This window comes from Microtus pennsylvanicus, chromosome 9, assembly GCF_037038515.1.
Source record: "Microtus pennsylvanicus isolate mMicPen1 chromosome 9, mMicPen1.hap1, whole genome shotgun sequence".
Lineage (NCBI taxonomy): Eukaryota > Metazoa > Chordata > Mammalia > Rodentia > Cricetidae > Microtus > Microtus pennsylvanicus.
This window is the reverse complement of record NC_134587.1, coordinates 40,215,958-40,239,459: the sequence shown is the minus strand read 5'-3', so window position 1 is coordinate 40,239,459 and position 23,502 is coordinate 40,215,958. Positions and strand designations below refer to the sequence as shown.

The 23,502-nt window shown below is 47.2% G+C and overlaps 2 protein-coding genes across 2 annotated transcripts; one reads left to right on the top strand and one right to left on the bottom strand.

The window, feature by feature from the left end:
* The first annotated feature begins 90 nt into the window (after positions 1–90).
* Ubac1 (UBA domain containing 1) lies at positions 91–23,502 on the top strand. The gene is made up of 10 exons (XM_075985451.1): positions 91–371; positions 5,694–5,814; positions 7,056–7,129; positions 14,016–14,123; positions 15,582–15,684; positions 15,978–16,086; positions 17,053–17,296; positions 18,230–18,316; positions 19,122–19,260; positions 22,983–23,502. Exons 1-10 carry the CDS (start codon positions 234–236, stop codon positions 23,096–23,098), a joined length of 1,239 nt encoding a protein of 412 aa, XP_075841566.1. The 5' UTR covers positions 91–233; the 3' UTR covers positions 23,099–23,502.
* Positions 1,478–1,890, bottom strand: LOC142856788 (large ribosomal subunit protein eL37-like). The gene has a single exon (XM_075984440.1). The coding sequence runs from the start codon at positions 1,834–1,836 to the stop codon at positions 1,543–1,545; it is 294 nt and encodes a 97-aa protein (XP_075840555.1). The 5' UTR covers positions 1,837–1,890; the 3' UTR covers positions 1,478–1,542.

The window sequence follows — 23,502 nt, the reverse complement described above, 5'->3', positions numbered from 1 at the left end:
TCCGGCGCGGCTGCGACAGCGCGCCCCTGGCGGCTACTGCGACGGCGGCAGCGGCTGCGAGGGGACAGCTCCGGCTCCTTCAGTGACGGGCGGCCCAGCCGACAGGAGCCGGGGCGGGGCGGCGGCGGCCAGCGAAGGAGCGCGCGGCGGCCCGGCCCCGCCCCTGGTCCTCCCGCCAGCTCCGGTGACCTTCACGGATTCGGGCGGCCGGCGCTGGCTCCGGCGGCGGCGCGATGTTCGTGCAGGAGGAGAAGATCTTCGCTGGCAAGGTGCTTCGGCTGCACATCTGCGCAGCCGACGGCAGCGAGTGGCTGGAGGAGGCGACCGAGGACACGTCGGTGGAGAAGCTCAAGGAGAGTTGCCTGAAGCACGTAAGGCCGAACCCCTTACGACCCCGTTGCACCTCTGCCTCCTTCCTGGAAACTCCTGTCATGGATTCCGCCCCTGAGTTCCATCTCCACCTACTCCCCAGACCTTCGCTTCTGCCTGGGACCCGACCCCGGGATCCTTTGTACAGCCTGCGGTTCCCAGCCGTCGCACCTCTGGGTCGGGTCGGGACAGCTCCTGCCGCTCCTTTTTGGAGCGAGCCGCAAACCTAGGAGAGAGTCTGGCTCTGCTGATGGGCGAGCTTTATTTAATTTCTGCAATATCTTGAGGTAGTGAAGGCAACGAGTGAACGGAGACCGGGAGAGAGAAAGAAAGGGCTCATGGTTTCCTAGTGTTGGGGCTTGTTTGATGTTGGGATGAGGTTTTTGTTTTACATAAGGTTTCCCCAGAAGCTGAGAAGTAATCGGATCCCTTTATTAAGAGAGCCCGCTTCTTGCCCGAGAGCCAGCTACCAGGAGCCCCTGGCCTGGGCCTGGCTCTTAGCTGTAGTCACTTAAAATAGTCTCAGTCTGGGAGAAGTCCCTGGGCTTCTGTTTTCTCCTGGGGCAACAGTTGATTGAGTGGGAAGGTCCAGGACTAGGATCTCCTCACCAGCAAGTGGCCTTTGTAAAGTTTACTTACATGCTGTGAGCTTTGTACTATGGTTAGTTTTTTGGTTTTAGGTAGTTCAGTCTTGGGACTAATTCTTGAAGCCTCTTTGCCTCTAAACTGCGCTCAGTTAAAGGTGAGAGAGATTCCTGTTAGATCCCGTGGCCTATGGAAACACTATACCTGACACGATTGGTGCCAGAATTCATATTAAAGGTGGCCACAACTTTTTCGTGGAGACTCTGGGAAGTCAGGGACCTGCAGTGGTAGGTAGTGGAGCATTGTGTTGCCTCTAGTCTTCAAGTTTTTGTGGCAGCTCCTTGGAAAGGGTAGTTTAACATCTCCCTTGTGGGGTCAATCTGTAATGTCAGGTAGACACCAGGAGATCTGGTTCAAACCAATGCTACTGCACAGATACTGGGTAACCATGGATCTTGGCTTCTGTGGTTCACGTCAAGGAGGCTCACATGAGCAAGGGTGAGATGTATTTAGACTGCTTTTTTGTTTTTCTTCTTCTTTTTTTCATTTTGGAAACCAGAACATTTATTTTATGACAGATTGAAATCCTCAAGATGAACTAGATGCTGCAACAGCTGCCCTCTTGGGTTTAGGGGTTGTCCCTTCACGGAATCCATGTCTGAATCTTCGATAGACAATTTTTAGGTGCCTCATCCGCCCAGTCCCGGCAGTGTTTCGTCTCTTAGCCTTGGCACTCCAGTTATACTTTCTCTGGTGCTTGGCAGGGTAGCCACATTTGCGACAGGTACACTTCTGAAGGTGGTAGGCCTTAGAGCCACAGCGGCGGCACAACGTGTGCGTCTTGTTGCAACGCTTTCCAAAGGATGACGTTCCTTTCGTCATCTTGCTTCTGCCGCCCAGGCCAAAAAGACCGGAAGAGCTTGTTTTTCTTCTTAACAGGTTCCCAGGGTCTTGCTATCTAGAAAACCCACAGGGTCAGCACAAGTGACAAGGTTGGGGACTCCTTGGGCATCTAGACTGCCTGGGCATTTACACTTGTCTAGTTCTGTGCTGTGTCCTCTACCACCTGCTTGGGGTCCTTGGGGTTAAACTCGGAGTGACTCTGAAGCCCGTATAAGGATTGAGAGAGCCAGTGAAAATGTGTTGTCAACCCCAAACCACATCAACACGGGATGTCCCCTCCACTAGTGTGGCATTTTGCTTAACTTACTAATGGTGTGGATTTACATAATCAGTGTGGCAATATTTTATGAAGGGACTGGGAAATGATTCGTAAATGCTTACTAGCAAATTTCAGGAACAGTGGGGAAAATTAGGCAACTGATTTTGACATGGTGCTAATTATTTGTGATATTTAGCATTTCAGTTGGCATTGCAGTTACAGCATTTTGAATTTGTGGGTCTTTATCCTTCTTTAAATTGAGATCTTATTCCACTCTGCACTCTCCAGGTGTGAGGATACAGCGTAATTAAATAACAGGACTGGAGAGCGGAGGCATCAGAACTGACCCACGCCCAGGCCCCGTCATCTCCGAGTCACAAAGTGCTCATCAGAAGAGAGGGTTTTCCAGTTGTTCCTGCCTTTCTCCCTGGAAACCTATCCGTGCACATCACGTTTCTGTCTTGACTTGACTTGCTTTCTGCTCTACACACTTGTACTGGCGTTGTTATTCCTGTGATTTCTCTTCTTTCTGCTCTACCAGAGGGGTATGATTCAGTCTTTCAAACTGTTCTTCCACAGTGCGGCTGGAAGTCTACTGCTGTATTGAGGAGTCTTGTCATTGTAGTTCTTAAGGAAATGGATTTGTTTTCTGCCTTTCCGGTTTTTGTTTTATCCAAAGTGACTTCACCGTGGTATACCCCAGCCTCCATTGCCTGTGTCTGGGAAAGGGACACAGTAACCCTCTTTTCTAAAGGGGGTTAGTGGTGGTGTGGTGTGATGGAGCTGTAGTGTGGAGGAAAGTGCCCGTATGAAGTGCAGAACAACTGTCCCAGGTCCTGTGAAGATGTACTGTACCAGACACAAGCATGAGGAGCCAATGCAGACACTCTGGGATATATGTATGTGAACATGCAGTTTGTGGTGGTGTGTAGTGTCATGACCTATGCTTATGTTTATGTCTTGGTACTGGTGTGTTGACATGCTTCAGAATACAGGTTTTTTTTTTTTTAATTGTGTTTCAGACTAAATTCTGAACTTGACAAATCCACTAGGATTAGCTACAGATTTTTTTTTTATTATTATTTTTTTTATTTTTCAAGACAGGGTTTCTTCATGGCTTTTTGGGTCCTGTACTGGAACTAGCTCTTGTAGACCAGGCTGGCCTCGAACTCACAGAGATCCGCCTGCCTCTGCCTCCCGAGTGCTGGGATTAAAGGCGTGCGCCATCACCGCCCAGCCTAGCTACAGATTTTTTTTTCATTTTTTTAAAAAATATTTATTTATTTATTATGTATACAATATTCTGTCTGTGTGTATGTCTGCAGGCCAGAAGAGGGCACCAGACCTCATTCCAGATGGTTGTGAGCCACCATGTGGTTGCCGGGAATTGAACTCAGGACCTTTGGAAGAACAGGCAATGCTCTTAACCACTGAGCCATCTCTCCAGCCCCCCTAGCTACAGATTTTTGAACTTCAAAGTAGCCCACTAATGGAAGCAGAAGGGGTGTTATACTCTTTTAGTTGCTGTGACTGGGTACTACATAAAAGCATCTTAAGGGATGAGTTTATTTTGGTTCATTGAAGGAATGCAGTCTTTATGGCAGGGAAGATGGCTCTGTGGTGATGGGAGCTTGAGACTGCTTGCCCACTTATCTTTAGATCAGAAAGCAGAGAGAGGGCAGTGCTGGCCCTCAGGTGGCTGTCTTCTTTTTATTCAGTCTGGTCTTCATCCCATGGGATGTGCCATCACATTCAGGATTGATCTTCCCCCTCACCTAATTTTCTGTGGAGAAGCCCTCAGTGTCACCCAGAAGTACACCTTGTTAATGCTTGACATTAATAGCAAACAGCCATTCCTAGGTTCAAGTTCACATTTTCACAATGGTGAGCATGTGGGTTGCTGTAAGGTAGATTCCATGTTATATGCCCATTAATTTTAACAGCTTTGTTTGTGTGTGATGGTCTACTCTTCAAAACTGTCTTCAATCTGAGTCTGATGGAAGATTCTAGTTTTCTGCACTTCCAGGATCTAGAGGGAAACTCATGCTTCAGTTTTTTTCTTTTCTTCTGGTTAGCAGCCATATGTAGAGGTTGTTGAGTGTGTGCATCATGGTATCAAAGGCCTGACAAACCCTATGTCCCAGATGTGCTAGGTGGCCCGTTCTGGGATGGGCCAAAGCTTCCTCCAAGCCTGTGTCTCAGTCTCTTTCAGTTTTAGAAAGTACTGATGAGCCATCTCATTGGGCTTCCTGGACTTCTTCCTTTTTAAATCTAACACCAAGGGATCCATAGCAGCAAGAAACAGTTATAGCCTTGGTCTTGTTCTGAGTTTGGGGAGGGGCTGCAGCCGACTTGGCATGATGTGTGGTACCTGGGCCTGGGAAGGCTGTATGACGCTGGGCAGTGGTGAACTTGTGGAAACTTTTACCGGCATACTTGTGAGTGTATCTGGTGTTGAACACACAGGCACAGTGAGTCCCTGTCTTTGTCATGTGGCACTGGCAGTGTGTTCTTGGTCTCTGTCTACATGACAGTCTCAAAGGCAAGAAGGACTCTCTCTATCCTTGGAGATGGGTGAGTGCTGGGGCCTGGCTGAGATCGTGAGTTATGTTTGCCAGGCCGCTGCCTACAGTTTGTGGTGGAAGGTTGGAAGGGGCTACACAAGCCTCCACTCAGTACGTGAAGTCACTTGTTGTGAGGTAGCTTCTCTGGTCAGGGTCCTTTTGGAGATGCTGTCTTCCTCAGTACTTCAGGTAGTTTGCTTTCTAGTTCCTGCCTACTCCTCTGCCTAACACTGTTTCTAGGTTTCTGGTGCCCTGGGGGCATAGACACAGCTGTGAGCCCCCCTGGTCTGCTGTAAGCTGCATCTGGAATATGGTAGGATCTTGTGTTCCCAAACTCTTAGCCATCCTAAGAGTCTACTGTGGGCTGGTGATAGGCTTAACGGCCTGGCAGGATCAACGCTTGCTAACATCTCACTCATCTTTTTATCATGTGTGCAGATTCTTTACTGTCGTTCATGCTTTAACATCTGGACTAGGAAGGAAACACTATAATTCCATTGGCTGGGGACATGACTCAGTCAGTAAAATGTGTGCCCTAGAAGCTCGAGGACTTGGGTTGGGATCCCCAGCACCCATTTAAAAGCCAGTGGCAGCAGCACATTGTAATCCAGGCATTGAGGTGGGGTGGGGTGGGGCAAAGACTAGAGGATCTCTGGAGCTTGTTGGCCAGTCACCATAGTTGAATTGATGAGCCGGGTTCAATGAGAGATGCTGTTTCAAAAAATAAAGTGAAGAGTAGTTGAGGGAGACCCCCAACATTAGCCTCTGGCTGTCAGGATGCTTGTGGACACATATATGCACACCCACATGAAACATATATACACTGCACACATACACTATGCACAGAGATAGGGAGAGAGGGAGGGAAGGAGGGATGGACACAGACAGACGACAGACACAGAGACAGAGAAGAAGCCTCAGTAATCCTGGGTGTGGCTTGAGGTGTTAGGCCCTATGTTACTCCCATCACAATTCAATTTTGTTTATAGATATGTGGCTTGATTCTCCCCCAGGGTGCTCATGGGAGCTTAGAAGACCCTAAGAGTGTGACCCACCATAAGTTAATACATGCTGCCTCAGAGAGGGTGCTGAGTGACACCAAAACTATCTTGGAAGAAAACATCCAGGACCAAGGTAAGGAGGCCTTGAGAGGTAGTATCCACAGAGCATGGAGCCTGTGTCCCAGTGCCACCCACATGGTGCTTTTCTGAATCTAGACAAAAGCAAGAGACCAGATTGACTCTGGTTCTATTTATTTATTTATTTATTTTTTATTAAAAGAAGTGTGCGTTTTGATGTACTTGTGAAAAATAGCAAAAATCTAAACTGAACAACTGGCAGACATCTGAGAAGCCAAAATAGAGTGTTACGTTTAATCCTGTTTTAAAGAAAAAAATTCTGGAGCTTCTGGGGCTTTATTTTTCTATTGGACGCACTCATCACAGTGGCTGTTTCAGGGTCCGAGTGAGATTCTTCTGTTCTGCACACCCACTTCTTCATTCATACGTGACTCTGGGAGAAAATTTGTTTTCTGTATGTCATTCAGATGTGGACTTCAGGCTGTCATCCTTTATGATTGGCTGTGACTAAAGCTCAAAATGGCATGGACGGTGATTCCCCTCCCCCATGATGAATTGTGGACTGGCTCCAGTTCAGGTTTTTCAGGCTTTAGGTCAAGTTATAGATTCACAGAGTTTTAGGACCAAGCCCTTGAAAATAAGGACGTTGTGTAAGATGTCACCCTGTGCTCTGTATGGTTCTCAGGAATATGCTGTGCCTACCTCAGAAGCCACAGGTCATCTGTGATGACCCAGTGGCCACTTCAAAGCTGAGGAGGGAGTACTGGCTTGACTTGGGGGGGTACCAGAGAAAACCCCTGACATCAAGCATCCAGCACCATTCTTGTGTGTCGTGTGTGTATGTGATATCTCACTATAGCTTGGTTTGCCTAGAACTAATTATATAGCCCAGGCTGGCCCCAAACTCACAGTATCCACCTGCCTCTGCCTCATGGATGCTGGTATTAAAGGTGTGCACCACCATTCCCAGCCCTTTTACTCTGCAGAGGTGTGTGTCCATGTATGAATATGCATGTGGGGGTCGGGTTGACATCACTTTATGCACTGAGGCAGGGTCTCTTGCTAACCCAGAACTTGTCTATACAGCTATTCTGACTAGCTTGTTTCTGCCATGCTTACCTGTCACTCACGTGGTTCTGAGTGAGTGGGGATCTGAACTCCAGTCCTCACTCTTCTATAGAAAGGCCTTAAACTACTGAGCTATCCCTCCCGACCCCTTTCTGGTACCTTTTCTGTCATTTATGGCTATGAAATGGTAACTATCTTCATAGATACAACTGTTATATTTTTTTCTAGATGTCTTGTTATTGATAAAAAAGCGTGCTCCTTCTCCACTTCCTAAGATGGCTGATGTCTCAGCAGAGGAAAAGGTAAGTTTCAAAGTTTGGAACTAAGGGCTCTTTACTGGTAGGTGTCTCTTGTGCTTTTGACTTCAGAGTGCTTGGTTTATTCCCTGGGCCTGTATAGTCCCTCTAAGGGGTCCTTCATCGTGACTGAGCCTGTTCTGCTTGAGTGTGTTCGTGATTGGTGTCTAGTGACAGAGAGCTGCCATGGCTCTGGAAGCAGAGGAGAGCAAGGGCACCATCCTTAATGGGTGCTTCCTCCTGTGCTCCAGTGTGAAGTGCCAGTGTTGATCTGTCTTTCCCTTCTCCCAGAAGAGTAATATAGAAAGCTGTAGCTAGATATATCTGCACATAAAGAGCGGGCATGCACATGCATTGGCCTGTGTGTGTATTGCAGTTATGTTGAGTGCAGTGTCCTGGAGTTTATGTTAGAAGGTGATCTGTGGCTTGCGCCTTCCCTTTATCTGGGGCCTTAGAAAGGTACCCACTTTGTTGTTTGCGTAGTGACTGCTCCAGAGCCCATCCTTCAGCAAGGTTCTCTCACGCAGTGCAAGATGCATCCCAAGCATACTTGTTTCAACACCAGACCACACACCTGTGCTTGGTGGAGAGATGATATTTTAAAGATTAATTTTTAAAACTTTTTATTTGTGTATTTGTGTGAGTCTGTGTTTCTCTGCCTGCAGAGGCCAGAGAATATATCTGATTCCCTGGAGCTGGAGTTACAGCTCCTGAAGTGGGTGCCAGGAACTAGACTTAGGTCCTGTGGAGGAGCAGCAAGCATTCTTACCTGCTGAGCCATCTCTCCAGTCCCAGGATGTGTTCTTAAAGAGCAGTCACCTTTGTTTAACACCTTGTCCTGTTTCAGGAGTCTGTACTTTCTTTATATGTGCTCTGAGTGCCAGGGAAAGTGTTGTCTCAGGGAAGGATCAGGCCAGCTCTTGGGCTGGATCCATGGCCTGATGCAGATGAGCTATTTTGGAGACTCTTCTGGGGCCAAGGATATGTGAGAGCGCCTGGGATTCACACCCTCCTTATCTTTGGCCACCTGGCCGTGGTGGAGTGGGTGTGGGTACTGACAGGCAGCAAATGGACAGCTCCATCCACCTTCACCAGCCAGATCCTGGGCCACCCCTGCTTTCCTGAGCCAATGGCAGAGCTCAGATTACAGACTTGAAACTCCTATAGCTATTAAGAACATAGTTCTGATCACAAACTGTGTGGCTTACCGCTTGCTTAGAGTACTTACTCAGAGTATGTGGCTAGTAGCTTGCTAGAGCTGCCTTGACATAGTATATAACTACAAAGTGAAACATCGTGGCATTATTTAAAATTCTAAGTAAAAACAATGCAGTTATTAAGAGTCGAAGAGTACTACAAATCTAATAAAAATCGTACTGGACTCATAACTGAAAGTGTTGGGGACAGATCTCAGCTGCCTTGCGCTTGCCACTGAAACCCATCCAGCCCACCTCTAATTCTTTCAGCTCTTATTCTTGGCAGTTCTCTCTCTTCCTGCTTCCTAGATACTCTGCATTCCTTGCTCTTTCTGCCTTTACCAGAGTTAGAGTGTGGCTTCTTAGTGATAAGGATACAGCTCCCCTCCTAGTCTCCTTCCCTCAAGTGATAACAGAAGATGGGGTAAATACTGTTTTCTGTCTACTTATTGTCCTAGTTTGGGTGTTTATTGCTGTGAAGAGATACCATGACAACTACAACTCATTTATTTTATTTTATTTTTTATTTTTTGGTTTTTCGAGACAGGGTTTCTCTGTGGTTTTGGAGCCTGTCCTGGAACTAGCTCTTGTAGACCAGGCTGGTCTCGAACTCACAGAGATCCGCCTGCCTCTGCCTCCCGAGTGCTGGGATTAAAGGCGTGCGCCACCACCGCCCGGCAACTACAACTCATTTAATTGGGGTGGTTTGCTTACAGTTTTAGAGGTTCAGTCCATTGTCATCATGACTGGGAGCATAGTGGTGTGCAGATATGCAGCCTCATCTTGCAGGCAACAGGAATTCGCTGACAGTCACACTGAAGGAAGCTTGAGCAAAAGAGACCTCAAAGCCTACCCCCACCATTACTCACTTCTTCCAACAAGGCTACAACTACTTCAACAAGCCACATTCTAATAATGCCACTCCTTTTGGGGGCCATTTCCTTTCAAACCACCATATTCTACTCCCTGACCCCCAAAGACTTATAGCCATAAAATAGTGCAAAAAATGTGTTCAGTTCAACTTCAAAAATCCCCATAGTCTCTAACAGTCTCAAACTTGTTTCAAAGCCCAAAGTCTATTCTGAGATACATGGCAATCTATAACTGTAATCCCCCTGTAAAAATCAAAATAAAAAAGCAGGTCACAAGCCGGGCGATGGTGGCGCACGCCTTTAATCCCAGCACTCGGGAGGCAGAGACAGGTGGATCTCTGTGAGTTCGAGACCAGCCTGGTCTACAGAGCTAGTTCCAGGACAGGCTCCAAAGCCACAGAGAAACCCTGTCTCGAAAAACCAATTAAAAAAAAAAAAAGCAGGTCACAGGCTGGAGAGATGGCTCAATGGTTAAGAGCACAGACTGCTTTTCCAGAGAACCCAGTTTCTATACCCAGCACCCACATGGCAGCTCACAACTATCTGTAATTCCACTTCCAAGGGATCTGACACCTTTATACCAATGCACATAAAATATAAGTTGGGAAAAAATATCATATATTACTAACATATAATGGTACATATAATTCCCAAAATGCAGGGAAGGGAGCATAGTGAGGAAATACTGGACAAGAGCAAGGTCAAAAACCATCTGGGCAAACTTCAAACAGTGCAGTTCCATGTCAGATGTAAAAATGTGCTTTAGATCTCCAACTCTGTTCAGCTCTGTTGACTGCAACTAATTATTTCTCCTGGGCCAGTTCTACTTCCTGTTAGCAGCTCTCCTGGGCTGGTATTTTACAACTCTGGCATCTCTAACATCTTGGGTTCTCCAAGGCAATCTAGGCTTCAACTTCACAGCTTCAAGAAAAATGGCCTGTCTTTTAGACCTCCATTCAGGGATACCCCTGATATATGCCTGGCCTCCATGGCTATATTGCATAACTCCTTTCTTCTGTTCTTAACTCTAAAACCAGAACCATGTGACTGAAGCTGCCAAGTTCCGCTGTTTGCTGGGGCTGGGACATGGTCCCCTGGTTCACTTAGATCTTCACCAGCTTTCTGTCTTCACTACCTAAACTTGACTGCCTGAAACTTTCTTTGTAGACCAGGCTGGCCTCAAAGTTGGAGAACTGCCAGCGCCTGGCTTTACAGTGCTGGGATTAAAGGTGTGCCCCACCACACCCGGATCTGAGCTTTTCTTTAGTTTCTTTTCACCAGCTGGAAACTTAACTGGGTGGGATCTTACCTTGAGGTCACCACTCCCTTTATTCCATTTCTTAATCCTTGAATCTCCCTGAACAGAGGATTTAGCTTCATTCCACTTTCTCACGGTCTTTTTCTCCTCAGATATTTTTCCTTGCTTAGCTTGCTCCTTTTCATTATATATCTGCATTTGAGTTCCCACTAATATCCACATGAAAGCATCTATACTAGGCTGTTCGGAGATTTCTTCTGCCAACAAATTAATACAAAATTCTTCACTTTACTCAGGCAGACTCTTTGGACAATGACAGAAGGCAGCCACTTCCTTCACCAAAATATCATGAGAACAATCTCTAGGCAACATACTAAAATTCTCCTCTGAAACCTCTTGAGTAAGCCCCCTATAGTTCACATAACTCTTAGCACCTCTGTCTTCCATGCTCCTACCAGTATGGCCCATTAAGCAGTGCTTAAAGCATTACATGGCTTTCCAAACTCAAAGGACCAAAATCCAAATTCCTCCAAACAAACACATGGTCATGCTTATGACAGCAATACCCCAGTCCCTGGTACCAACTTCTGTCTTAGGGTTTCTGTTGCTATGAAGAGATACCATGACCACACCAGCTCTTATACAGAAAACATTTGTTACTCTCAGTTCCTAGAGGCAGTTTGCATGACCTTCCATCTTCATCAAAGAAGTGGAGATTTTTAGTGGTTTGAATCCCCTTGCTGGAAAGAGTGATATCCTTTGTAAGGGCCCTAATGGCCAGTACTAAAAAAAAAAATCAATGTGCTTTTTCTGCATTCAACTGTGCCAAATGGCAAAACCCAAGCCCAGGGCTGATCATTCCTGCTTATGTCTTAGTATCTTGCAGTCTTTGGGGGCTGTTATCAGGAAGCATAGGGCTATCTGAGTTCTTTTCTGCAGAATTGGGTGTCTTCTTGTCTTGTTCCTTTGGTGTGTCAGACTCTACGTCACTGTCATATAATACCTAAGGAAACATGCTAGAGGAAGAATTTATTTTGTCTTAACTTTTCAGAAGTTTCAGTCTGTGGTCATCTGGCTTTATTGTTTTAGCTATCACAGTGCAGAAACCTGGAGGAAGAGCATAGCAGACAAAAGCTGTTCACTGCATGGTAGTCAGGAGGCAAAGAAGAGTGAAGGAAGGGGTCAGTCCAAGTTAATACTCTGTAAAAGACACATCTGCAACTGGGCAATGGTGGTGCACGTCTTTAATTCCAGCACTCAGGAGGCAGAGGCAGGCAGATTTCTGAGTTCAAGGCCAGCCTGGTTTACAGAGCTAGTTCCAAGACAGCCAGGACTGTGCAGAGAAACCCTGTATGGAAAAACAAAACAAAACAAAACAAAAAGATACATCTTGCCGGGCAGTGGTGGCGCACGCCTTTAATCCCAGCACTTGGGAGGCAGAGGCAGGTGGATCTCTGTGAGTTCGAGGCCGGCCTGGTCTACAAGAGCTAGTTCCAGGATAGGCACCAAAAACTTCAGAGAAACCCTGTCTCGAAAAAAAAAAAAAGATACATCTTTACCCATTTCATCTAACCAGGCCTTGCCCCCACAGTTCTGCCATTTCTCTACTGACACTTTGAATCTGTCTACGGATTAAATCATTGATTAGGCTTCAGTAGGCTTCAGTTCTCAAAGCTCTTTGGGAACGCCCTCTCAGACATACCTCAGGTGTGCTTTACTAGCTTCTCTGTGTCTCTCAACAAACAGGGGTAGGTGGAACGTGACTTTGTCTTGGCCTGCTCTAATTGCCTCCTTTCCCTGCTCCTTCTGTCTGTCTGTCTGAAACTTGGGATCTCTATATCCTGAGGAATTGTGGAATTTCGTTATGCACTCTGAAATAGACTTTCCCCAGATTCTGGAGATTCAGATGTTTGAATTCTACAAATTGACTTCTGGATCTTTTGCATATTCTAAGACAGGGCCTTGCTGTGTAGTTCTTGTTAGCTTGTATTTCTATGTAGACTAGGCTGGCTTCGAACTACTGGAGATCTTCCTACTCCAGCCTCCCAAGTGCTGGTATTATTGATGTGTGCCACCACACCCGTTTGTTCTCATTGTTCTTGATAATTTCTTTCTTGCTTTCTTTCTCTGAAGCTATTGTTGGCTGACCTGGTGGGCTTGCCTCCTGTGGATTTCCTTGGCCATATCTTGTAACCATTCTGTATCTTCTTTCCCTGGCTGTTTTGGCTCTTGCCGGTGGCACCCTGGTGTGTTCATGCTGGGTTGGTGTGACTTCAGGTTGCTGGTACCAAGGTACCCACCTTCCTTACCTGCTCCCCCTCTTCCTCTTCCTCACTACTTCCTTATACTCCTGGCCTCTGAGAGCCCTGGAAGCTTGTTGGTGCTTTGTGCCTAGATGACTTGTGCCAGCTGCTGAGCTCAATGGAGCAGAGACCCTTTTGTACCCCTCTTACTCTAGTCTACCCTGTTCTGGTTGGCTTGCTGATTATGTGAGTAGCCGGGGTAAACAAGAAGCAAAGCGGTAGCAGGGTACAGGAAGGTTCCCCCTTCCCCTTTCTCCTTCCCTTGTTGTTAGGAGTGCTGTTTTTTGTTTTCAGGCAGTTCAGCCTCGAAATAACCACACAGAAACTATATTATTTAAATCACTGCTTGGCCCACTAGCTCTAGCTTCTTATTTACTAACTCTTACATCTTAATTTAACCCATTTCTAGTAATCTGTGTATTGTCATGTGACTGTGGCTTACCAGCAAGATTCCAACTGGTGGCTGTCTCTGGTGGGGCTACATGGCTTCTCCCTGACTCTGCCTCCTTTCTCCCAGCATTCAGTTTAGTTTTTCCCATCTACCTAAGTTTTGTACTATCAACAGGCCAAGGCAGTTTCTTTATTCACCAATGGTATTCACAGCATACAGAGGGGAACCCCACATCACTCTCTCTCTTAAGTGCAGCCTCCCACTCTAGGCTTTCAGGTTTCACCAGACTGTTGTTGGCTAAGGCCAGTGAGGCAGAAGTATGGTTCTGGCACCGGTATCCCAGTGCCCTTCAGTAGGTTGGTATGGCCTTGTTGTATCCTGTGGGCTCTTGACATTAACTATGACCCCAATACACCCTTTGTGTGCCTTTCTGGACCTTCTGAACTTGCTCAGTGCTGTTCCCTCTGCTGGTCTGGTTTTCTCTCCTGTTCTTATCTGTGAGCTTCTGCCACCTTCATCTTTACTTTCATTCATGGAGGCTTGGGAGACCTCCGGGCTTCACTGCAGCTGTGTGCTCCTCTGGAGACCTCTGCCCCAGCCCACTAAGGTACCACAGGACTGCCACTCTGCAGCACCAACCTCTCTGTCTTCACCTACATATGGTTTATAGCAGGTACGATCATGTCCTAAGCATCTTTTGGCTTCTGCTTCTAATACTGTGCATATCACTTTCCAGAATCTCGCCCAAGGGGATCACAGTTAAATCATAAGAGGTTACTGTTCTCCTCACTTTTGGCTGTTGGTCCAGGTTCATTGTCATACTCTTCATGTTCCTGGGCTCTTCTTTCTGACTTGAATCATTTTCTCTGCAGAAGAAACAAGAGCAAAAGGCTCCAGACAAAGATGCTATCCTCCGGGCGACAGCCAACCTGCCTGCCTGTAGCACAGACCGGACTGCAGTCCAGACCACCATGAGAGATGTGAGTACGTTCCTAGTGTGGGGCTAGGGGCATGTCCTGTGGAGTAGCAAGAAGCTCTTTAAAAGTGTTTAGGGTTAGAGTGGTGGCTGACATATGCTGTGGTCCTGGCATTCAGGAGGCTGAGGCAGGAAGATGGCTTGAGCTCAGGTTTGAGGCTAGCTTAGATATTATAGTCATCTGCCACACACACACACACACACACACACACACACACACACACACACACACACCGGAAACAGAACATTCAGGGACTCTTTTTTTTTTTTTTTTTTGGTTTTTCGAGACAGGGTTTCTCTGTGGCTTTGGAGCCTGTCCTGGAACTAGCTCTGTAGACCAGGCTGGTCTCGAACTCACAGAGATCCGCCTGCCTCTGCCTCCCGAGTGCTGGGATTAAAGGCGTGCGCCACCACCGCCCGGCCTCAGGGACTCTTTACTACTTTAGAACTGTTGTACAAATTATAATTTCTCAAACTACAAAATTGACAAGCTATCTGTATCACTGAACAGACAGGCAGCTGTAGGGAAATGGTGGCTTTGCTCTGAATACTGCAAAGCTTTCAGGGAGGAGTCTGAGCTCCCCAGTCACTTCGGATAAGAAAACTAAGTTGAAGTCAAAAGCCTGCAGCTTCCATGGGCTAATCCATGTTAGAGTATGTGTATGTCTATGCAGGAGTCAGGGAAAGTGGCCAGCATTTAACTTTCAGCGGTTCTGGATCCATACTGACAGTGCTAGGAGCCCAGCTTCCCTGGGGACTTCTTGAAGAGTTCCATTTGATAAGAGTTTTGTAATTCTTCTGCATTGACTTGGACATGTGGCCCTCCTTGGTTTCTATGGGTCCAACCCTGAGTAGGGTCTCAGGAGGCTATAGGTTGTTCATGTCCCATCTCCAGGCCCAGTACCAGAGAGGGGGCTGGTGCAGAGGGTGAAGGGGTCTCTGATCTCACCAGTCTAGGGGTTTTGTTTATTAGTGAGACAGAATCTCACTATATAGCTCAGGCTGGCCTTAAATTCACAGAGATCTGCCTTCAGGTGCTGGGATTAAAGATGAGGGCCAACATGCCCTCAAAGATTTGGAGGGCTATGTCTTAGGGTAGAGCTGCAGATCGAATCAGGTTTGTTGGATATTCAGAGAAATGGGATTTTTTTTTTTTTTTTGGTTTTTCGAGACAGGGTTTCTCTGTGGCTTTGGAGCCTGTCCTGGAACTAGCTCTGTAGACCAGGCTGGTCTCGAACTCACAGAGATCCGCCTGCCTCTGCCTCCCAAGTGCTGGGATTAAAGGCGTGCGTCACCATTGCCCGGCCTGTTTTTTTTTTTTTTTTTTTAAGACAGGGTTTCACCATATAGGTTAGGATGGCCTTAAACTTCCAGCACTCTTTCTGTCTCAGCTTTGCAAGAGCAGGGATTCCAGGTGTGCATCGCTGTGCCAGGCATGATCTCTTTCCTTATTCTACTGCAGTTCCAGACTGAACTCCGGAAGATCCTGGTGTCCCTCATTGAGGTGGCACAGAAGCTGTTAGCACTGAATCCTGATGCAGTTGAATTGTTTAAGAAGGCAAATGGTATGAGTGGGTCCTAGCTTGTACCTGCCAGTTGTCTGCCCAAGCCTCAGAATGTGTCCCTAGCCCTTACACTGAAAGCAGGTTCTGCTTTTGGTTGATGGCAGGAGTGGTTGGGGGCAGGGGAAGGTGGCTCCTGGCCTGTTATGTGGCCATTTCTTGTGTGTATGTAAGAGCTGATGTTAGGGCTCAAGTTTTTGGTGGCACCAGTAATTGCTAGGAGCCTTTGCAGATGAGCTTGTGGGCGTCAAAGGACTTAGGAATCCTCTCATGGTAGGACTTCTCTTTCTTCTCAGCTATGCTGGATGAAGATGAGGATGAGCGAGTGGATGAGACTGCCTTACGGCAGCTTACAGAAATGGGCTTTCCTGAGAGCAGAGCCTCAAAGGCCCTTCGACTGAACCAGTATGCTTTCTTTCTTTCCTTTTTGGAGCTTGACCTGGGCTTTCCTGTGCTCTCCCCTCCCAAACTCTGATGGAGCAATACTTTTTTTTTTCAGATTTATTTTACATTTTATTCACCTGTGTATATATATATGTGTATATGTATACCCCACCCTCAACTCAGGTCCTCTGGAAGAGCAGTATGAGTTCTCCATCTTAACCTCTGAGCTATCTCTCCAGTCTGATTAAGTCATTTCTAATATGTGTGTTTTAAAAGACGCACCTTAGAGGCGGGCTGTGGTGACGCACGCTCGGGAGGCAGAGGCAGGTGAATCTCTGTGAGTTTGAGGTCAGCCTGGTCTACAGAGTGAGTTCTAGGACAGGCTCTAAAGCTACAGAGAAACCCTGTCTCGAAAAGCAAAACAAAACAAAAAGACGCACCTTATTGTTGTGTCTCAAGTAGTTTGATTTATGATCCTTTTGGTGTGCATGTGTGTTTTGAGGGTCTCTGTCTTGGACTCCTGGACTCATGCAATCCTCCTGCCTCAAGCTCCTGAGTGAGTGGGACTGAAGGTGTGAACCACCATGCCTAGCTGCTAGGAAAGTTAAAAATCAATCTGTAAGTAGGCCCTGTACCCTCAAATTAGGAGAGCTCTAAGCCAAACTTGCCCCCGGCAGGGCAGTTCTTTCTTAGTCTCTTATTCAGATCCCGTATGAATACTATAGACCAGAGCTGGTCAACGGCTGTGCTCTTTGAACTGTGGACCTAGGACCTAGACTCCTTTATCCCTTTGTTTTGGGCACATGTCTGTGCTTGCCCTGTTGGGTCTTGGGAGTTTGAGGCAAGGGCTGTGTGAAGGTTTCCATCCCCGGAGATCATCTGCTGCTGTTGCTGCTGCTGTTCTTGCGGTCTCTGTTGAAATATGTTGGAGTACATGGGATAGGAAAGTCTCCCGTGACTATCCTGGAGTCTCTTGTCCCCTTTCAGCATGTCAGTGCCTCAGGCCATGGAGTGGTTAATCGAACACTCGGAAGACCCAGCTATTGACACACCTCTTCCAGGCCATGCCCCGCAAGCAGGGGCAGGTGCTGCAGCTACCACCTCCACCTCCCATGAAGCTGCTGGGGGAGCAGCTGTAGGAACTAGTGCTGGAGATGAGGAGGCCCGGGATGAGCTCACAGAAATCTTCAAGAAGATCCGCAGGAAAAGGGAATTCCGAGCCGATGCGCGGGTATGTGATGGGGGCCTCCGCCTGAGATTGTCTTTGTGTTGTGTTGTGCAAGGAAACTGGGAGGCCTGGAGTCTGGGTGGGAGTTCCCATTTAGGCCTGGGCAGACTTGGGTCTTCATAAAATTTTCCGTGCTCGGGTTCAGTTGGCTTCTTTCTGCTCAGTGACATCTCCTGAAAAGCTGAGTGTGCAAGCTTCTGTCTATGCTAGAAGTTTGCTGCTACACCTGTTTCTATGGCCTTTGGGCTGGGTGGGCAGTGTCCCGAGAGCTGGAGGAACATCTCATGGGCTGGCAGTGGAGTGGGAATATGTCATGCTGGCTGACTACTGGACAAGGGCCTGGGATCTAGGATATCTGTCTGCCCTCTATCAGCTGCCACAAGTGCACATTTATGGCCCCACCTGATCATCGCCACAGGCTGATACCTTCTTGCCTTTGTGTTCTTTAGTCTCTCTCCTGTTCTTGGCTGGAGTTTTGATTCCTCCTTTGGCCTTTCACTTTCTTTCAGGGGGCACATCTGCCCACTCAGGGCACATGCTACCTGCTCTTCAGATTTTGGCATGTTGAATAAATGGTTTTCTCAGCGCGTCAGCTGTGGCTTGTATTTTCCTTAGTAATCCCATTGGCTAGGTTGAGAGATTTCTAAAGATAAATGGGGCTTTAGTTGTGCAGGGCTGAGGGAAACTGGCAGCTAGGGCCTGTTTAGTTAGTTGTCCTGGTGCAGTCATGTGCAGTACCAACTGCACTTCCTCTGACTTCTGTCCTTGCTCTTCTCTGGCTTTAAGTAAAGGTCCCAGTCCCCTTTCCTACCTCAGGTGTGCCAAGTGTGATCCATTGCCTGTGGCTGACTGAAACAAACTTGTACTGCACATAGTACTGCTCCCTGGTGGGCAGTGTCCTCTGGTGAGGCTGACCGGCTTGTTCTTCCCTCTTAGGCTGTCATTTCGCTGATGGAGATGGGCTTTGATGAGAAGGAAGTGATTGACGCACTCCGAGTGAACAACAACCAGCAGAATGCTGCTGTGAGTGCCAGCAGATTGCAGCCTGCGCATCTAATGTCGCCTTTACCTTATGTGGCATGCACTGGGAATGTCCCTTGTCTCAGAGTTTCCACACATAGTTGGTGGTGGCACTTTTTATGTGAAATACTAGGGCAAATGTTTCAAACAGAAACTGAGAAAATCCTGGACCCACAATGCTTTTGTGTATATATTCTGTGAGTTATTAGCTGTTAAGATCAAGTTCCATAGGATGGGTGTGGTAGTGCGAGCCTCCAGTCTCAGCACTTGGGAGGCAGAGGCTGGTGGACCTCTGAGTTCGAGGCCAGCCAGGGCTCCACAGAGAAACCTTGTCTCAAAGAAACAAAACAAACAAACAAACAGAAAAGATCAAATACCATGCCATGAACACACAGTGGCTGCTAACAGGTTCTCTGTCCAGGGAGTACTGTGTGATGGGCCTATGGCCTCCTCACGTGTGTGTGGAGTTGAGGCTCAGACACCTGAGGCACAGTTCTAGATCCAGACTTCCCAGGATCATTGGCTGTGGAGAGATATTGTCATAATGAGGTTTCCCTCATTAGGGACTATGCTGTGAATAGGGCCATGTCAGTGATCAAATTGAACTGCAATGCTAGCTCTGCTAAGAAAACAAGGTTGATACTTCCTTCTGTCTCTATCCTGGCTGAATGTGGACCAGGTTTGTTTATGTTAGGGCCCCTTCCTGGTATTGCAGCAGCAGGGGCTTGTGGAGAACCACAGAAAGGGACAGGTAAGCCTCAGGTGCTTTGAGAAGGGACTAACTGCTCCTCTGATGTTCTTGGTTTAGTGTGAATGGCTGCTAGGGGACCGGAAACCATCCCCTGAGGAATTGGACCAGGGCATCGATCCCAGTAGCCCTCTGTTTCAGGCCATCCTGGACAACCCAGTGGTGCAACTGGGTTTGACAAACCCTAAGACATTGCTAGGTATGTGTGTCTACTTAGACCAGCTTGGGTAGGGGACACGTGGTGGGTGGGTTTCCGGCCACAAGCCACAGGTACCAGAGAGAGGTTTGGGCACTACTAGTGTGCCATGCAGATTGGCTTGTGCAAGGCATTTTAGGTATTTTAGCTATACTTCTGAAAGCCTGGTCCCTGGAAGTTGGGCTGTCTTGGTGGGATGGGTATCTGCAGAAGGTCACTGGAGAACAGCAGAGCAATGGTCTGAATGGGGATAGGAGATGAGGAGATGGTGTGTTTCGGCTTTTGCTTATTATTTATAAGACACTTCTTTGATAATTATTTTAACTTGTGATATATATTTATATATTAAAAATTTGCCAGTTGGTGGTGGCACACCACCATCTTTAATCCCCGCATTCAGGAGACAGAGACAGATCTTTGCGTTTGAGGCTGACCTGGTCTACAGAGCTAGTTCCAGGACAGCCAAAGCTATGCAGAGAAACCCTGTCTCGAAAAACTTAAAAAAAAAGAAAGAAGAAAAGAAATAAGAAAAAAAATCCACATAATGGGGCTAGCAAGATAGCTTAGTGGGTAAAAGAGTATTTGCTTCTAAGTCTGAATTTGACCCTGGAAATCACATAGTAAAAGGTGAAAACTGACTTCTGCTTGCACACTGGCACGTGCATTCCCCCTAAACAAACAAATAAATAAATGCCAAAAATATAAATAAAATCTATACTTTTAAAAAGTGACAGAGCTAAATAGCCTTGCATATGGCATTCGTTTGTCAACAGTACAGTGAGCTAGTTTTAGTGGTCATGTCCCACATAGCTGTCATCATCAGTGTCCTCAGTACTTGTCCGGGGAGTGTGTGCAGATCGCTCAGGTCTCTCCTAATAGAGCATAGAAACAGATGTGGCTTACCCAGGCAGTCCCAGAGAAGGACAGCCTAAGCTAGGAGTGAGACCCTGTCTCAAAGAAACAATAGAAGAAGCACAGTATTGCTTATACTCTCTAGATTCCTTTTGGCTTCTAATAACGTAACATAAAAGCCAGGGGATTGGCTGTGATTCTGACTTGTTCAGGGATGATGATAAAATGGAAAAACTCCATATGCATTTGTGTAATGCACATTTTTTTTCTTGAAGTTTTATGTTTGTTTGCTTGTTTTTTGTTTTTTGTTTTTTTTTTGACGACAGGGTCTGGCTATACAGCCTCCTGAATCAAGGTGGGCATTTCCTCAGAGTTTTATTCCTGTGAGTGTAGAGGGCCGACCCATCCAATCCCTACTTCCTCTGAGCCTTCACATGTTGTTCCCATACATCACCCATCCCCTTGCATACAAGAGTGGCCATGACCTTGAGGGCCTTCCTTCGTGGGCTTTCCTGTAGGATTTGTTTTGGCCACTCTTTTTTTTTCTTTTTTTTTTAAATATTTATTTATTTATTGTGTATACAATGTTCTGTCTGTGTGTATATCTGCAGGCCAGAAGAGGGCACCAGACCTCATTCCAGATGGTTGTGAGCCACCATGTGGTTGCTGGGAATTGAACTCAGGACCTTTGGGAGAGCAGGCAATGCTCTTAACCACTGAGCCATCTCTCCAGCCCCATGGCCACTCTTTTATACATATTTTCTGTCACTTGTCCCTGCCTTATAATGTGGCATCGCTTTTTAGGCTACTTCTGTGGCTTACTGCCACTATCTCCTCCTGTGAGGTGTCCTATTCCAGAGATGACTGTATCCTGCTGTCCAGTGGTACATGGGTTTTTTCCTTGCATTCAGGACCTTGTTGCTGTCCCTCATGCACATGGGCCCCTGTGGGCTGGGCTTCCAGAACCAGTGGTGAGCACAGAAAAGCTCCTGCTGCCTGAGCCCATTGTGTTTTGTGCTCTCTGGTCTCCGATGGAGGTCAGCAGCAGTGTGTGACATCACAAGAACTTCTATGTCTTCATGTCTCTTTTCCTTCTTTTTCTCATTGTTAAGGAAGCTTTCACATTGTGAACACAGGCCCTTCCTAGTTTACTGTGTATGTGGTCCCACTTGTGGCTTCCTATCAAGTAGCTTTTGGGAACAGAAGTCCTCTATTCCTTGAACTTGAAAGGTGCCTGTTATCTTTATGTTCAGAAAGACATTTCTCTCAGGTTATTGGAGCGTTTCGTAGTTTCTTTAAGTCCATCACTTAGCGGAAAATGTGTGTGTGTGTGTGCGCAGGTGTGGGTTGTAGCACATGTGGTGTAAGGTCCAGAGTTTGCCTTATGTGTTTGAGCTGTGTTGTTGGTGTTTCTGTTGTCACTGGTCCTTCCACACTGACAGCATCACTCTCCCAACCCTTACCAGGCTCTTTGTGGCTCTTTTTTTTTTTTTGGAATTTCGAGACAGGGTTTCTCCGTAGCTTTTGGTTCCTGTCCTGGAACTAGCTCTTGTAGACCAGACTGGCCTCGAACTCACAGAGATCCACCTGCCTCTGCCTCCCGAGTGCTGGGATTAAAGGCTTGCGCCACCACCGCCCGGCTCTTTGTGGCTCTTAAGAAAATAATAGGTGCTGTATTGGGATCTGACCAGAGGACTGTGTGTGTGCTGGGGACCCAGGGCCTGGCATGCTAAGTACACACTCTGATGAGCTTTCTTTTCGTTTGTCACTGAGGATCTTGCTGTGTGGAGGCAGTGGGTTTTAAGGTACATTTGGTCAGATAAAAGAAACTCTCCATTTTAGGTGCTGGTGTTTAGCCTTGTGGTTTTTTTTTTTTAGATTTATTTATTTATTATTATACAACATTCTGCCTCCATGTATGCCCACACACCAGAAGAGGGCGCCAGATCTCATTACAGATGGTTGTGAGCCACCATGTGGTTGCTGGAAATTGAACTCAGGAACTCTGGAAGAGCAGCCAGTGCTCTTAACCACTGAGCCATCTTTCCAGCCCCTGTTTTTTTGTTTTTTTTTTTTAAGACTATTACATATATATTTAGCTAGTGTTACCCTTTCTTCCTTTTCTGAAATAAGCCACCTGGAGTAAGTACCCTTAGTCTGCACCTGGTGTGTGTGTGTGTGTGTGTGGTGGGGGGTCTGGGTTAGGACCCAGATACGTGAACTGCTCCTCACAGCAGCAGCCTGTTCACAGGGCAGAGTGCCCATCATAATGGGACTGAGTTGCCTGCAGCAGTGGCACATGGCTCTCAGCCATGTCTGCACTGCAGGCTGCTCCATTGTGAAGTACTCCTGTGAAGGTTCAGCCTTCCATGATGTGTTCCCTGTGCTTGAGCATGGAGGTTTTTCCAAGCTGATGGTGTTAAATCTGCTGGAGTACAAAGGGTTATGCACATGGCCATTTCCTGTGGTGTCTGGAAATGGGAGTTGCAGGCTGACTTGAGTCTTGCTGGTGACTTTCCAGAGTTGATGTGCACGGAGGGACTGTGAGCTGGAGTACTATGAGCACACAGGCAGTCCGTAGCTTTGCCAAAGATGTGAGCAAAGGCAGCCGACCACCCTGCTGAAGGGCCATGGGCTGTGGGTGTTCTGATCACACTGTCTACCTCCCTGTTGACAGCCCCCGAGGTCTGACCTCTCTTCTCAGATCTGTTTGGTCAACAACTCAGGCACTGTGTTGGCTTTTAAGGGTGAGTGCTAGGGTCAGTATTGAGCACTTTGAGTCCCTGCCCTCTATCACTACAGGGCCACTGGGAAAGGCTCAGTGTGCCCATTGGTTTTGGGTGCTGCCACTTAGCTCTGTTGTCTTCCCACAGCATTTGAAGACATGCTGGAGAACCCACTTAACAGTACACAGTGGATGAACGACCCAGAGACGGGCCCTGTCATGCTGCAGATCTCTAGAATCTTCCAGACACTGAATCGTACGTAGGTGGTGCCTACTGTGCTCCTTGGCTGTGCAACCTCAGCAGCCTCCGAGGCAGTGGGCACAGGGCCCAGCCGGGATCTTGCCTGGATCACAGCTGCGGTAACTCTCCATCCCTGACCTTACTGCTTATCACCTTCTGCCACATGGCTTGAAAGCTGCAGTCCTAGCTTCTGCCAGGTGTTTACAGGAAGTGGCTCTTGCACTGGGAAGGTGAACGATTGCTGTCCCCTCCCCTCCAGATGCTCTGCTGGGCTCCTGAAGTGCTACTTGAATTGACCCTTAGGTGTTTGCTTGTGGAGCCCACTGTATTTTAAAGACGGCATGTTCTGATCCAAAGTGTTATGTCAAGTGTGCTAATTTAACCAGAGTGACTCACAGATAACTTTAATAAATAAGCCCTTTTCCTA